At 42.4% G+C, this 13297-nt stretch overlaps 4 protein-coding genes, 1 long non-coding RNA gene and 1 pseudogene across 6 annotated transcripts in view; 1 reads left to right on the top strand and 5 right to left on the bottom strand.

Annotated features, from left to right (window-relative positions):
* Positions 1-13297, bottom strand: part of LOC141445504 (probable E3 ubiquitin-protein ligase HERC2) — a 124209-nt gene that overhangs the window by 88833 nt on the left and 22079 nt on the right.
* Positions 118-630, bottom strand: LOC141438483 (uncharacterized; annotated as a pseudogene).
* LOC141438371 (uncharacterized) lies at positions 851-1526 on the bottom strand. Its single transcript, XM_074102231.1, has 2 exons — positions 1401-1526; positions 851-1319 (listed from the first exon to the last, which is right to left on the bottom strand). Exon 2 carries the CDS (start codon positions 1265-1267, stop codon positions 851-853), a length of 417 nt encoding a protein of 138 aa, XP_073958332.1. The 5' UTR covers positions 1268-1319; positions 1401-1526.
* LOC141445514 (uncharacterized) lies at positions 1543-3349 on the bottom strand. The gene is made up of 3 exons (XR_012453331.1): positions 3260-3349; positions 1916-2034; positions 1543-1572 (listed from the first exon to the last, which is right to left on the bottom strand). It is a non-coding gene; the product is annotated as an uncharacterized lncRNA (long non-coding RNA).
* LOC141438309 (E3 ubiquitin-protein ligase HERC2-like) lies at positions 4050-8037 on the bottom strand. Its single transcript, XM_074102140.1, has 5 exons — positions 8019-8037; positions 7517-7733; positions 6644-6881; positions 5621-5791; positions 4050-4238 (listed from the first exon to the last, which is right to left on the bottom strand). Exons 1-5 carry the CDS (start codon positions 8035-8037, stop codon positions 4050-4052), a joined length of 834 nt encoding a protein of 277 aa, XP_073958241.1.
* LOC141445489 (uncharacterized) lies at positions 10741-12089 on the top strand. 2 transcript variants are annotated; one of them, XM_074111329.1, is made up of 2 exons: positions 10741-11625; positions 12062-12089. In XM_074111329.1, the coding sequence occupies exons 1-2, from the start codon at positions 11240-11242 to the stop codon at positions 12081-12083; spliced, it is 408 nt and encodes a 135-aa protein (XP_073967430.1). In that variant the 5' UTR covers positions 10741-11239; the 3' UTR covers positions 12084-12089. The 2 variants fall into 2 exon arrangements, with proteins under 2 accessions (XP_073967430.1, XP_073967438.1); XM_074111337.1 differs by having other exon boundaries at positions 11729-12078.

Below are 13297 nucleotides of genomic sequence, written 5' to 3'. Positions count from 1 at the left end.
AGTCGTGTGGAGATCCTTTGAGAAGGCTCTAACGCTTCAGTTGACAGCGTGTTAAAAAATCACTTGCCTGCCTCTCGCCGGTTTATTGAGCAAGCGCGTGCGCGCCATAATTAGCGCTCATCTTGAGCGCAGCGGTACAGCCATCTCCCCATTAAGAACCTTTGCCTTCAGTTCAATTAGAATATATAACAGAAGCTTGGATTTCTCTAGAAGCACCATATACTTCGTGTACGGGATCACGGACTCTATCCCTTGTAATGTCGGCGTTAATGGGTAGTGGGGTTTCAAAGGTGAATACGGAGGACTCTCATACATGAGCCCTCCTAGCAATCCAACGAGCCCGCGTATTTTATGGAATCCGACATGGTTTGAACGGCACAGAGGAGCTTGTTGATCATGACGTAGCCATTTGCGTCTTATCTCCGCTCTTTTAGTCTGAAAATCAAGCATTATTATCATCATATCATAGTTGTAAGCGAATGCATTGAATCTTTGTTAAGTATTGTTACCTGGCAATATAGTGCTCGTTTCAATATATCAATGTCGCAGGGTGTCTCCGAGATGGCAAAGTCAACGACAGCTGTGGTTATATTCTGTTGTTCTGAAGTTACTTCCTCTAGCATCCAGTACAAATCTGCAAGAAATGCTTTGATATAATGGACTCTAAACCCGGCTTATTTTCAATTAGTAGCTGCAAGCATGTCCTAGAAAAGCCTAGATAAAAACTTTAGAGTAAGTAGCTTACACTAACAACATGTACTTTTTCTTCACACGCAAGTTTCGCCACCCAAGCGTTTACAAACTTGTTCCTCTCCGATGTATCATCGTCTTTTTTCTTCATCGGCCATAATCAGATCATTTTAAAGTCGTCGGCCAGCAACATAACCTGCTTACCGCTTTCCATCGATTCTTTGAGTATCGAATTGTCGGTATCATTGATGGAACTAATTGATATTTCGTTAGTTGGCGTTTTATCGTCGTCCTCTCTTTCAGACAGTTTGCAATCGCTTTTATCTGTACGTTGTCCGTCAATATTAGAGGCGTTTTTCACATCTTTATCTATCTTTTGTTTATCTTTAGTTTTAGTTTGCTGATTGGCCAGTTCCTTGGAACTTGGATCGCTGGCACTTTCCACGTTCTGGGAGGATTTAGAGTTTTCGATTAGGCTCGGTGTGAGTTCGTCAGGAGTTTTGCTGGAAGCGTTTGCTATGGATGACTTTATTAGCAAAGCGTCTCCTTGTAGCAGACTGCCTGTAGCTTTGAGCATGCTTTTGCTTAGACTGTTTTGTCTGTTGCGTAGGTCTTTCGTGGTTTCGAAACTAAAATAAAAATAAGTGTTTATTTTATATGACAAAGAATCCCAATAGAGACTATTAGGTGACACCCTCAAGTTGCTTTACCATTTATTGAGCGAGCCCGTCTTTGCGACCTTGACGACCTTCTGGAATATTCGCTTGGCGGAGGGCGGGCGGCGCGAGGGAGGCCGCTTCTGCAGCGCGGCCACGGCCGGTGATATCGCTGCTCGTACTTCGTGTAGCAAAAACGCGCGCGCTCGAGTGGCACTGCGCATACCTGGGAAATATTTGTTTTATACAAGAAGCCTCACTAGCTAGTTGGTCATTTATGATAGGTGATCACTCATAGACTAGACACTCGAAAGCTAGAAGGAACGTAAAAGCGTCGCCAACTCATAGCTAAAAGTGGAATACCTCTTATAGAATCAGTAATTTCCCTATTGTCTAACCCACCAAACTTACATGCTAAATTTTGTTTAGATTTGTTAATTTTATTTATATGACATGAAATAAAAATTTCAATGACATGACATCAATCGGTCAATATAGAATGGATTCTTTGTCAGAATAAGAAAGTACTTCATGAGATGCTGGGAACCTTGAAACCACTGCTATTGTACCTCTTTATATCCACGGGACTGTTGCTGTTTCACTCGCATGAGGGTCCATTTGCTCTGTTGCACTGCTTTCACTATTTCCGACATTGCCGGCGATAGTTTTACTTCGCCTTTGTCCATTTCTAGAAAACAACAAGTTTAGTTATACATTTGTAGAATGAAATTCAGTTAGGATTTTCGCTCAATTTTGTCCAAAATAAATGGATCTAAGAGAAATTGGCAGTTTTAACAAGTTTTTGGAAAACAAACATTTTTAATACAAGCTTTTTTTGCTGACTGTACTTTATATTGACTGTACTTGCATTGTCACCTAAACTACATTTGCATACCTAATTTCAAGTCGATGCTATTAACCGTTGAAGAGTTCCGTCCTGCGGGGACGATCCTGGCCGGATTACCAGGATGTCACTACTAGATTATTGTATTGTCACGCAATTTACATAAGTATACCAAATTTCAAATCAATCTGACTACTGGAAGTTGGTCAAATTTAACTTGTAAGATTTGATTACAGACAGACATCGGGACACGTAAAACTAAATAAAAGCTTGTAAAAACCAATGCATGTTAGAAATACTACGAAATTTAGATTTCTATCTATCGACCATTAGGCAATTTGGGCTTCGACCATAAAATCTATCAATCAGTGCTTTTAACTAACTGTATCCACAGACCACCACGATCTTTACCAATGGGAACTACTGGAAACCATATTATCCTCATAACCGCCAACAAAATTGAGGCAAGTGGTGGTATTAGCAAAGACTTTATATCATCATGTCAGCCGAAAGACGTCCACTGGCAAGGCTCTCAGACCGGTCTTGTGCTTTCCGCATCCACCGCGATCCCGCGATCTTAACCAGGTCGTCGCTCCATCTTGTTGGAGGCCTACCGACAGTTCGTCTCCCGGTCCGCGGACGCCATTCGAGAACCTTCTGACCCCATCGGCCATCAGTCCTGCGAGCAATGTGCCCCGCCCACTGCCACTTCAGGATAACCTTAGTTCTACTGCCGATCATCATTTCTGATCCTATCCCACAGAGAAACCCCGATCATAGCCCTTTGAGTGACTTTGAGCTTCCTCATGAGGCCCATCGTTAGCGCCCACGTCCCAGATCCGTATGTCATCATTCATACAAACACTGCGGTAATTTGGAAAGAAAGACACTGCGAAGCTTCCCGAACGCTGTCCATCCGAGTCGGATTCGACATGTGATATGATCTCTTTCTCGAAGTTGGGCCTATCTAACTGGACCGTTTCTCCCAGGTATACATAGTCGTCAACAACTTTGAGCGCAGAGCCTTTGTAAGACTTTCTATACCTATTAAAATAATAGTGTTTTTTACCAGCGCTAGCTGTGGCGAGAGCTTGTTCCTTCAATCCAGCGTGATAGAGCAGGACTGCGAGCAGCGCACGTCGGAACTCTTCTAGCGGGTGATCAGGGGGAAGTGGGGGGCGGCGCCCTCGCGTCTTTCGCACGCGTAACAGATGCAGAGCTAGGGATCCTTGGGAAGGATTGTAGGCATTAGGTTATGTTATATTAATGTAAATTGGCGTTGTCGTCAGTGTTCCGTGGCGACAATTATTTGATGTATGTATTGAGGCAATCGTTGAATGCTCGGACGCTAGCGCTACGATTTATAACAGAAATTGATAACAGATCACGCTATTAACCTATAAAAGTCTAGCCGTAATACATAAATACAATACAATAACTCTAGCACACCAATACGTACAGTACAGAGAACTAGTATATACATTAGATTTTCTAAGTAAGCAATACCCTAAAGCGATCTCTTAAGCCGTATTACCAATAAAACTTAAGGAAAAACACAGGCTATTTTATGTACCTCAGTAAAACCCAAAATCTTAACTCTAAGTCTGAGACAAAAATTTGCACGATTTTTTAAAACACGGAAATTACCACAACGTAATTTTTAGGAATCCAATTTAACTTCCAGATGTAATTCTATATTTCCTATAAAAAAAAATCCTCTGCGTATTCTTCTTGACTATGACGTTATTTTCGAAAGCGAAAGTAATATTAAAAAAATTACATAAGTAATTACTTGCAGAATAAATGTTTTGATTTTTTTGTAATTATTTGTACGAGCGAAGCCGTTTAATTTTGAATCCTCAGCACTCACATGTAGCTTCGGCTCTCCTAGCGCCAGTAAAAGCGCGTCCGCCTTGGTCTGGGCGCGGGGCGCGCGCGGCGTGTACGACGGCCGGCGGCGTCGCCGCCCGCGGGACTATTGCCGCCGGTGGATGTGCCGCTGCGGGCCTCGGCTTCTCCTCCTCGAACGGGTTCGGAGGTTGAGCGTCCTGGAACAAAACGGAAGGATTCTTGAGCTAAAAGATAGCATTGGTGTGCATTAGGTCAGTAGCAGCAAGTTTGCGCCGCAGCACCACGCCGCTACTGACTTTCAGGATTCGATTTGTAGCATTCGAACATGGCGGATGTAGAAGATATCTAATTTTGGTATTTCTGCTTCTTGGTTAGTTGAAGTAGAATTTTGATAGTGTTATGCGGCGATTAACCTTATCAGTGAACAGTGATCACAAAATTCTACATTGCTCTCTGTGTCGAATTTTAATGCGCAAGTTGTCTCCGCGTGGTTTTTGGAATTTTGCTATCAAGTTGCAAAAAACTACAATCACCGACAACGTGAATAAGAATGAATATGATTTTATTAATTTAACTGACATTGGCCCAGCCTATACTTACTTTCACGAACCTCATTGACCTAATTTTCACTAACTTAACGTCTAAGGCCGTCTTGCAGGAAAAAATATAATCGAGAATTTAGTAGTTTAAGTTCTAGTGCTAAGCTTGACAGTTCCATAAAATTTGACACTACTAAACTGAAACTTAACGCTAACTCGAGATTTATGTGTTTCCAGCAAGTAGCCATAACTGCGGTATTGACACGCAACTTAACAACTGGTCAATGCTTGGCCAAAAACGGTATCGAGGGTCTATAAAGCGTGCTTCTTCTTTATGTTTAGAACTGTTTGTATTGTTTTAAGTTCGACTGTAAGTCCCTGCCACCTGCCCGCATTTATAACGAGTTAATAACGTGGACGCTGTACTTACATGCCGTCAATGCGGACGTATATAATAATAGGCATTGACATCTTTTACAGATGATCTAATTAGCATCACGACGACACTTGCGCTCGTGACTAAATAGGCCGATTCGGGACAGGATCCCCGGCCGCACACGCGACAAATGTACTCCCCCCAGGTGGTCGGGGGTTGATGGCCTGCTCGCGACGCCTCGTGCGCTTTTCCTTCGTTCACCCAGGCGGAACAAGTTAACGCTAAGCCTGATCAGTACCTTATAGTGGTCGGGGGCTGCCCAACTTAAAGCAGGAAGTAACTGATCAGTGGACCTGCGTTGGATCCTACTACTGTCGAGAGTGACCCCTGGCATTGGCACTTACGCCTATTTGTGCGAACTTATAACCGGTAACTGCCACTCCGTGTTGTTTCCCACCTGAGGCAGGCAGGTGAAGAGACCTCTCCGCGGATGCTACTACGCCCGGGACAAACGACTACGTTCGCCGCAAAGATACTTGTAGGCTGTGTAGGCCATCTTAGAGCGCGTGAGCGCCAATCGAATTAGGAGATGAAGTGGTCGCCATGGCCGAAATCGTTTGGATCATCATCATTTGTTTAACAAAATTTTGTTGTTACACCGAACCTGCAGCCCTCCTCGTAGGAACACGGCGGTGGCATGCGTGTCGGCCTCGCGCTCCGCCTGTTGCTCGGGCAGCGAGCGTGCCAACTGCACGCCGCACTGCGACACGCTCAGCGCGAGGTGGAACGCCGCTGACGTCATCAAGTGGTGCACGCGCAGGGAGGCCGTACATTCCTGCGGCCAAACGTTAAACTTTGAGCATGTTAAAAGGCGGGTAAAAAATAATATTTACTTATGCTCTAGACTCTAGTGCATAAATTCTAACTCTCTACAGTCTAGAGCATAAAGTAGAATCTTGTCTAAAGCTTGTTTACACTTTGTTAAGTAGAAAGTACAGGTGCATTGTTAGTAAAAATAATGTGTAAACGGTCACGCTATTACGTGACAAGTGTGTGTGAGAAGTGCGAGTGGGAAGTGAATAGACATTCGGTAATTTTTTCCTGAGTACCGCATACCTAATTAATATTATTATTATCGATACATAACCTATAATTTTTTTCCATTTCAACTAATACGTCCTTTTTTATTACTAAAGCGATGGCCGCGACTATCCTTTAAAAAATATTTGTGAATTATAATCGTTGTTCGTCCTCTATTTGGTTGCACACTTTGCACTTGCAAAAGCGCAACTAAGCAATGCGTAAACGATTTCTTAATACTTATATCATGGTAAAAACATGTTAACCAATCACTTCTCACCTGCACTTGCTACTTAATGAAGTGTAAACAAGCCCTTAAAGCAAAGCAACAGGCGCTAAGAGCCACGAACATTAGAAGTTTATAAAAATGTCTGATACAAGATGACTCGTTGCACGCACTCGTTGTACAGTCAGCAACGAAGATATGAATACAGCCAAAGTGCCAAAAATATTTATAAACGACCTTAATTTTGAAGCAATAAAGTCTTGTATACATATTTTTGGCACTTTGGCTGTATTCATGTCTTTGTTGCTGACTGTTAAATCCACTACACTTAGTCAATTGTGTTAGGGCTAAGTCCTATAGCTACATATACCAGGATCCCACCTCTAATTGGTGCGTGTGCAGCTGCTCCGCGTCCATTCCGATGCATCTCTCAGTTATGAGCGACAGGTAAATCGCATGCGGCTCGACGCTAAGCGCGGATGTCGCGTCACACCCCCGCAGCTTGCGTACCAACTCGTTGGTGCTAGCATTTTCGCACTCGAAGTGTTCCACGTCATACACGAGACCGCGGACTATTATCCACGAGCCGCCCTCTTTATAATGGTTCTGGAGGTCGCATCTGGGGAATGGGAAGATGGCGTCATTCAAAAGCTAACTTAGGCGCACTCTATATCGTTTATTAATCTCTTGATGCGACCCATCCCGACAAATACGAACGTTTCCGAGAAATAACAATGGGAAAGGATTAGTCGCTACATAATGTATGTAGCTACTATACTTCGTTTTTTTTTTGCATTAGAAATAGGGGTAAACAACCTTGACGAGTCTTTTTATTGAAAAACGGTTTATAAAAAACTGTAACTATTACTTATGATAATGTGATGGATCAAGATCATAGATCTTTTTTAATTTAATTTAATTGTTACATATTTGCTGTGACTTATTTTTCAAAAGTGTTTTTCAATAAAAAGACACGTCAAGATCGCTTACCCTTTCGAACCCAGCCGAGTATGAAAAGAGTTACGACACTAGACTTTATGTGCAATCCATGTTCAAGTTCAAAATTCAAATGTAAAATTATGACAGTGGACCTTATGTACAATCCATGTCAAATTCAAACTCAAATGTAATTAACCCGCACGATCGTATCAGCTGGTTTCGAAAGGGTTACCGTCTTTCTAATGCTAAAAAACGAAGTATAGATATATATCGTAAGCGAAAAAAAAATCTAAAAGCTAGAGCTACTGGACTCACTTGCGTATAATATTGATGTGGTATTGGTTGGTTTTGGTGACGAGGCCCGGCCAGCCGATCTGGTCTATGTCGAGCGCGGCCGCGCCGGGCAGGATCTGGGCGGCCTCGTCGCAAGCTCGGCAGATCTTTATGAGGGCGTCGCCGGCGTCCGCGAGGCAATTGGGCGAGCGGCCGACGCAGGCGGCCACCCATATCGCTAGCTCGCTCACGACGCGGCCTGTTGAGAAATATTAGAGATGTGCCGACTAGTCGCGACTAGTCGGGAAAGCCGACTATCCGGCCACTTTCGTAGTCGGCGACTAGTCGGCGAATAGTCGGCAAAAAGCGCCGACTATCCGGCTTCTTACTTTGTACGTATATTTCAGTAAATATTTATTTTCATGTAGGTAAAGGTATAGTAGGGAATTACATTATATAAAAACCTTAAGCTGTTAGTTTTTGTAGTATGTACTGTTTTTCCTTGCCCACACGAGAAATTATATTTGTCATTAGTTATTCCTACTTGACTTTACGGGAATCATTGTCTAATTGTTCAAAAAATCCTCACACGAGACTTTCTGTTTTGACATCATCATGTCAGCCGAAAGACGTCCACTGCTGGACATAGGCCTCCTCCAAGGCTCTCCACTCAGACCGGTCTTGTGCTTTCCACATTCACCGCGATCCCGCGATCTTAACCGGGTCGTCGCTCCATCTGTTGGAGGCCTACCGACACTCGTCTCCCGGTCCGCGGATGCCATTCGTGAACCTTCTGACCCTATCAGCCATCAGTTCTGCGAGCAATGTGCCCTGCCTACTGCCACTTCAGTTTCGCAATTCTTCGGCTATGTCGGTAACCTTAGTTTTACTGCGGATATCATCATTTCGGATTCTATCCCGCAGAGAAACCCCGTGCATAGCCTCTCCATAGTTTTAGTGACTTTGAGCTTCCTCATGAGGCCCATCGTTAGCGACCACGTCTCAGATCCGTAAGTGATCACGGCAACACACATTGGTCAAAGACTTTTGACTTCAAACACTGCGATAATTTGGAAGAAAAGACACTGCGAAGCTTCCCGAACGCTGCCCAGCCGAGTCGGATTCGACGAGTGATCTCTTTCTCGAAATTGGATCTACCTATCTGGACCGTTTGTCTCAGGTATACATAGTCGTCAACAACTTCGAGCGCAGAGCCTCCGACTATTACGGAAGTTCGCACAACATGGACATTAGACATGACTTACGTCTTGTCTATGTTTATTTTCAGGCCAACTCGGTCGGAAACTGCTGTGGTCGGCGAGCATAGCACTGAAGTCCTCCATGGTCTCTCAGCCATGACTACAATATCGTCGGCGAATCGATGGTGATTAAAGTACTCGCCATTAATGTTGATGCCTTGTCCTTCCCAGTTCAGAATCTTAAAAGCATCCTCCAGTGCGACAGTGAACAGTTTCGGAGAGATCACATCTCCTTGTCTGACTCCCCGCTCCGGTCCGAGGAACAGGCGTCGTGCTCTAGTCCGGTAGTCGGGCGGACATAGTGGCGTTTTCGTACAGACACTTCAATACTTCAACTTGGCACCGCTGGAGAGCCTGCAGCACAGCCCAAGTCTCGCTCGATCCAATCGAAGGCTTTCTCGTAGTTTACAAATGCAAGGCAAAGGGGGAGGTTATACTCTTCGGTCTTCTGTATAACCTGCCGCAACCGCAACGCATGTATGTGGTCTACGGTTATAGCCTTTTCGGATGCCGTTCTTTTTGACATGAACATGATTAATTTTTTTTTTTTAGCTCTTTCACTTTAATGATCAATAATAGTAGGCATTATTTTTACACAATATTTTATTCACAAATACACCGCTTTGTTAGATACAAAAGCAAAAATCTAGAAATAAAATAAACACGTTCCGACACGCTTACAGTCGTCGGTTGCGACTTGCGCCAAATCAGCTGGTTAACAAAGCGTCACGGAAATCCCGAAGCTGTGATCGGCTTGGCCGACTAGTCGGCCGATTAGTCGGCTTCTTTACAACCGACTAATCGGCTAGTCGGCTAGTCGGCCAAAGTCATGATCGGCACATCTCTAGAAATTATGCATTATCAGGGACTTGATACCACCAAACAACGGACATGGCAACTTCTTATGATCTGTCAAGACTCGATACAGACATCCTACTAATATTATAAATGTAAAATTTTGTGAAGATGTTTGGATGTTTGTTACTCAATCACGCAATAACAGCTGAACGGATTTACATTAAATTTGGCGTACATATTGACAAAGATTTGCATTGAGACATACGATACTTGATATCCCGGTATTGCGTTCCCGTGGAATAATATTTCAAGTTTAAACAAGAATAGAGGGCGCTGTCCAAGAACGATGACATACCGTACCTCGGCTATCAAGAAGACGATATATTTTATAGCTTTTTTGATTCCAAAGCGTCGTACCAGTCCTTAGGCACCCAAAGAACCCCCCCCCCCCCCCCCATTAGAGATCCAAGTAAGGAGTAACTCTAGTACCCTTACACTCCCTAATATTCCACAGCTAGATTTCTTCTGCCTTCCAGAGCTTAGGACAAATTTTGTTAGATCTCCACGAATAACTCTGCAACGGGATCGCTCGAGCGCCATCTAGTGAAATAAAACTTAACAACGATATCAGCCGCTAAAATCTCAGATAGCTTGCTCAGCTGATCGTTGTCGGCCCTGAACACGGGTCATGCAGATGCACTCCATCCGAGTGGTCTGCACGTGTTTAGAGAGCAGTTCTATGTATTCAGTGAGGATCGCAACGAACGCCGCCGCGATTGCTCCGACCGCGCACGGAGCCACATCGCCTCACAAAATACAGCCGTAATAATAATAATAATATCATGGGACAACTGACACGAATTGATTAGTCCCGAAGTAAGCAAGCTTGTACAGAACCTGGCGATAAACGATTTGCAAATCGGTCTTTGGAAAGAGGCAATTGGCTGCCCTAACACTGGCGACATCAACCATCCGTATTTTTAAGTGACGTTTTATATCAAATAACTCTCCAGTTTATTGGACTTAATTAGTTTACGTCAAATTAATGACATGTAAAACTTCGGATATCTACTAGAGCTGTAGCAACTAATAGAAAATTGACAGTTCCCCTTTTTTCTTAAAGATGTCATCGTTCGTACAATTTAAAGTTGGGGGGTTCAAACAACTCTAATATTATATGTACAATATTTTATAGCGTTCCTTTAAAACGTCTTTTTGACAGCTGTCACTCGGCTGTCACCCATCATCTTTGATCTCGCGCGCTATACCATTGCCCTGTACTGTATCAATTCAGAATAAAAAAATATAAAAAATATAAAAACAACAGCTTTTTATTAAAATATATATCCGAATACGGAACATAATTGGTGCCGAAACCACTTGCAACAACAGTTGTGACCAGAAACTAACATAACGGAAGATCCAGTTGGATTTTTTTTTCGCCGCCGCGTGGGTGGCGGTGGTCGGCGAGGCAACTGCGCAATCGTTCGAGGATAACCACTTAAGGACGGTGATAATCATCACAGAATGGCGCCGCCAGCGTCCGAGGATATTACTAAACTCCAAAACCTTCGGGTAAATATAAAGGGAAGAATGACACGCATCGAAAATTACGTCAAACAAATGGAAGATCAAGATATTGGTAAGATTGAATATGAAAACCTCCAGGTCAGGAACACGGACCTGACGAGCCTTTTTGAGAAATTTAATGATGCCCAAGAAAAAAATAGAGGCGTTTCAGGAAATCGCAGAGGATATAGATGAGCGGTCTGCGGTCGAAGCTAAGTACTACACAATCAAAGCCATGATTTCCAGTCTCATTCAAAACAATCAGGACACACCTCAATTCAAACCTAAGAAAATGCCAATTGCTATGCCTACACTCAATATCCCACAGTTCAATGGGGATATTAAAAATTGGCCCATATTCAAGAATTTATTCTTTTCTGTGATCGATGGTAATGAGGACCTGCCAAAGCTCCAAAAGCTACACTACCTCAAGTCGTTCCTGGAAGGAGAAGCGGCAGCTCTCATCAGCTCCTTAATATTGTCGGAAGAAAATTATGAAAAGGCTTTAGAGATTTTAACCAAAAGGTATGATAACAAACTAATAGTCATAAATCATCATTTAAAATGTTTTATGAACTACCAGTACATAACTAAGTCTAATTTAAAAGATTTTCTTACATTGTTTCAGCAAAGTTTTGATTCATTGAAATCATTGCAGTTGCCTACCGAGCACTGGGATGTCTTGTTGATATATATTATTGTACAAAAATTAGATAATTCATTGAGAGCAGCATGGGAAATTAGTAGGCAAAGTTCTGAGATACCTAAGCTGTCAGATCTTTTAGACTTTCTGTCACATCGTAGCATTGCACAAGAATTAATAAATGACAAGTTTGACAAACAAAGTATGCCGAGATACTCTTCCAATACTAAAGTTGTTCACACTACCACTTTAAACAAAACAAACTGTATCTTATGTGACTCCAAACATGAACTAACAAAATGCCCCTTATTTTTGCAGCTTCCTGTCTCACAGAGAATAACATTTGTAAAAGCAAAAGGCTCTGCTATAACTGTTTATCTATTTATAAAGCAGGTCATAAGTGTTCACAAGTATGTTTCAAGTGCCATAAAAAACACAACAGTGTTTTACATCTTGACTACACAAAATACTCCAACAATACAAATGAATTAAACTACAACAGTGGCCATCTCCAAGCATCAGCTATTCATCAGACATCAAACTCATCAAATGTTCTTACATGTGTCAACAATGAACAGAGCATTGACACACAGCATCAAGGGTCTTCTACAAGTCAACAGACAGCACACTCAACCACAGACAAAGGTAATAATTTTTTTAGCCCTCAACAGACAGAGCCTTCTACCAGTCAACAGCCTATTCAATTGAATACCGATCATACTCAAACTAAAAAGGGTAATCAACCCTTGTTTGCTTCTAACACACAACAGCTGTGTACTCACACAACTACTAACAAGGCAATAAACCCACCAAATTCAACAATAGAAAACACGAAACATGTACTCCTTTCAACAGTTCAGTTAAAAATAAAGATTGCCATGATAACTGGCATGCAGCTAAGGCATTATTAGACAGTGCCAGCGAAATAAACTTTATAACTAACAACCTTGCTAATCGCTTGTGCTTGCCAATCATACCATGCAATGTGACTGCTGTAGGCATCGGTGAGGAAACAAGACCATGTCAACAATCAATCAATGCAACAATTTCATCATGCTTAAATGATTATAGTACAGATGTGAATCTTCTCTTGGTAGATACAATCACTGTGCCCTTGCCACACATGAAGCTTGCTACTTCAAACTGGAATATTCCTAAAAATTGTAAGCTGGCTGACCCAACATTCCATATTCCTAGCACTATTGATCTACTGCTTGGTACTGAACTATTCTTCTCTTTAATGAAACAAGGCTTTGTAAAACTAGGTCCATGTTTACCTGACTTGAAAAACACGGTGTTTGGGTGGATTGTTACAGGTAGCTACATAACTGATAAAGTGTCAATGCCAATAACAAGGTAAACTTAAAGGTCACTGACATTTCATTTCAATTGTCAAATTTCTGGAAAATCGAAGAGGTTAGTCATCAACAGAAGACTACCCCAGAAGATTTGTATTGTGAATCTCTATACAAAAATACAACCACTAAAGACCCTTCTGGTCGTTACATAGTTAACTTGCCCATTAATGAAGAAAAAATTAGTCTTTTGGGCAAC

The sequence above is a fragment of the Choristoneura fumiferana genome, chromosome Z (assembly GCF_025370935.1).
Source record: "Choristoneura fumiferana chromosome Z, NRCan_CFum_1, whole genome shotgun sequence".
NCBI classification, from domain to species: Eukaryota; Metazoa; Arthropoda; class Insecta; order Lepidoptera; family Tortricidae; genus Choristoneura; species Choristoneura fumiferana.
This window is presented reverse-complemented; position numbering and strand designations above follow the sequence as displayed.